This window comes from Pteropus vampyrus, unplaced genomic scaffold, assembly GCF_000151845.1.
Source record: "Pteropus vampyrus isolate Shadow unplaced genomic scaffold, Pvam_2.0 Scaffold10610, whole genome shotgun sequence".
In the NCBI taxonomy this organism is placed as follows: domain Eukaryota; kingdom Metazoa; phylum Chordata; class Mammalia; order Chiroptera; family Pteropodidae; genus Pteropus; species Pteropus vampyrus.
The window spans coordinates 3,108-5,537 of NW_011899391.1; the positions used below are offsets into that span (position 1 = coordinate 3,108).

The following is a 2,430-nucleotide window of genomic DNA, read 5'->3' on the forward strand; positions in this document are numbered from 1 at the left end:
GTGCTGTGAAGCAGCCTACTGCAACCCTCTCTCTCTTTGCCAAGGCTCGACCAACACCTCGGGCTTCCGCATGTGTGATTCGGCTGCCAAACCTGTAGGTATAAATCCTCAGCAGCCTCAAACATTGCCCTAGACCATGAAAAGGGATTTAAAAGGAGAAGTGGGTGGTAGTTTTACCCTACCATTAGTAACAGAGAAGAAAAGAAAGCGGCATTGATTTTTTAGCTCAACAGAATAAGCATGCCAGAACTCTGAGTTGAAGGAACAAAACACACTATAATTAGCAAATATCTGCAAGAAGAGAAATATATTTGCTTGGGATGGTGGGGACTGTTACAATGCAAGGTAATTAAAATTTCTCTTTAAGCACCATCAAAGGTGGGGGTGGGGGGACCTCTCTGTCCCTTGGCTTAGAGACAGACTGACAACTATAATCTGAAAACATAAAATGCTGCTTACATAGCAAATGTAATAGAGAAAGAAGTCTTAGACCAGTTAAAAAGAGTTTAGAACAATTAAGAAGCGGCCACATGAGCATGCCCAGAGTTCATAACCCATTTAGGGGCAAAATCCAAACTGCAGCTTAACTGTTTTTGAATCTTTCTTTCTGGAGTAAGCCAAAATATTTGTCATGCCTCAGTCTCAGTTGTTGGATTCCTCAAGAAAATATTGAAAATCAGGACAGTAAGAACTGATGTGTGAATATTGGACATTCAGTGAAAGCTCATCAGAATTACCCATGGCCTCCTCTACCTAAGGCTTAGGATTTGTGTTAAACTATGAAGGAATTTTCAGTCATTTTCTATCCAAAACCATTTCTGTTGTTGTTTCAGACCTTATTTTTAAAATTAAAACTGTCATTCCTGAGACGCAAATTGAGTAACCCAGTAATACTAACTTTATAATAAAAAACTAGTTTCTCAACTAAAAGAGGGTTTCGTCCATCTTTGGTCAAAGAATCATATAACGCCTCCTCTCTTAACCTCTGTTCTCTACGCCAGCAGTTCTCAGTGGCACGGGGAAGGAAGGCTCTCTCATACACAGAAAGCCTTTCTAAATTATAACGTCTACCTCCCTACCAAGTGCTGCTCCAGGCAGACTGACACAAATGAACTGTCTCATTCACGTCTTGCTGTCATTGCTCCATGACAAGTCATCAGCTCACACTCAGGCCCTCTCGCCAGCAGCCACTCAGCTTAAATATGTGGTTCTTAGATTTAAAAAGCATTTCCAAGGCCTATTCCTTTGACACATGGCCTTCATCAGTAAAATATTTAAATGATTACATATTTATATGTTGAAGTTCTGACAGGTGCAAGAAGCAAGGTGCCCAAGAATATGTATATTCTACAAGAAACTGAGCACAGAGGGACAAAGATCATTCTAAAGGAGGCCTCTCTCTTCCTGTCCAGCCTTGCCCTTGGAGTCTAGTTTACAGTGAGGGGGCAGGACTACTACTGCTGAGGCAGGAGCGATTCACCAGTCACAGAAAAGGATGGAGTTCTGGGATGGAAAAACACAGCTATTTGAGCTCTCTTGCACTTCTGAGTAGATGGAAACTGTTTCTGCACACTCCCTCCCATCCCCCTTTAGCTTCCTGGCAGCTGAATACACAAAACAAAGCACCACCCCATTCTACGAGACTCAGAGACAAAGACACCCAGGTGGGATGAGGTGGGGCTAAAAGAACTGTGATAACAGTCAACACAAATTCAAGCTAATAATAGATGGACTGTCTAATACTCAAGAGGACTCAAAAAGGGAGCTGAGGACAGGGTCCCTTCTCTCTCCTCCTTCATCCTGAGATGTTTTTCCTTATCATTCCTGATCTTGTTACTGATGCAGGCTTTGGCGTGTACGTATTAATCTCGAGCCCCTGCATTAAACGAAGACCCGCAAGAGAACTCCCTTACTTTGGGAAATGAGTGAGGATTAGAGTTCGTTTCTCAAGTGGCAGTTTGTCTTTTTCCTGTCTTGCTTGTTCCAGCAGTTGTCGTCTCATTACGGTGAAGACTGAGCGAAGCAGTGTTCTCCCAAACACCTGGGTGGTTTCATACCGAGGCAGACTGTCACAGAACTGTGGCACGTTGCAATAACACAGCCACCTGCGACAAGAGGAAACAAGCATCATCAGTACCTCTTAAACCCTAAGATCATCCGAAATATCCAATTATGATTACTCTCATACCATTAACCACAGCAGAAGAAACTAGGGCTGCAATGACAAACAATACCATCACTATTGGCTAGTGAAACTTGGGAGTTAGATCAGCTCGCTCTTATACAACCACTTGGGTCCAATTCTATGAAAATTGTTCCACTTTGTAGTACTGTGCAGTGTCCTGCAGTCAGACAACCCTGGGATCAAATCCCTGCTTGGCTGCTTAACTGGCTGCATGACTTTGGGAATGTAACAGTGTTCTTAAGTCT

At 42.9% G+C, this 2,430-nt stretch overlaps 1 protein-coding gene across 1 annotated transcript in view; it reads right to left on the reverse strand.

The window, feature by feature from the left end:
- The window catches only part of LOC111734964 (histone acetyltransferase KAT2B-like), a 4,033-nt gene extending 1,644 nt beyond the window's left edge, over positions 1 to 2,389 (reverse strand). The window contains exon 1 of the mRNA XM_023526831.1: positions 1,914 to 2,389. Within this exon, the coding sequence (XP_023382599.1) occupies positions 1,914 to 2,131 (218 nt within the window). The 5' untranslated portion in view covers positions 2,132 to 2,389. The remainder of the gene's footprint in view (positions 1 to 1,913) is intronic.
- Between the last annotated feature and the right edge of the window lie 41 nt (positions 2,390 to 2,430).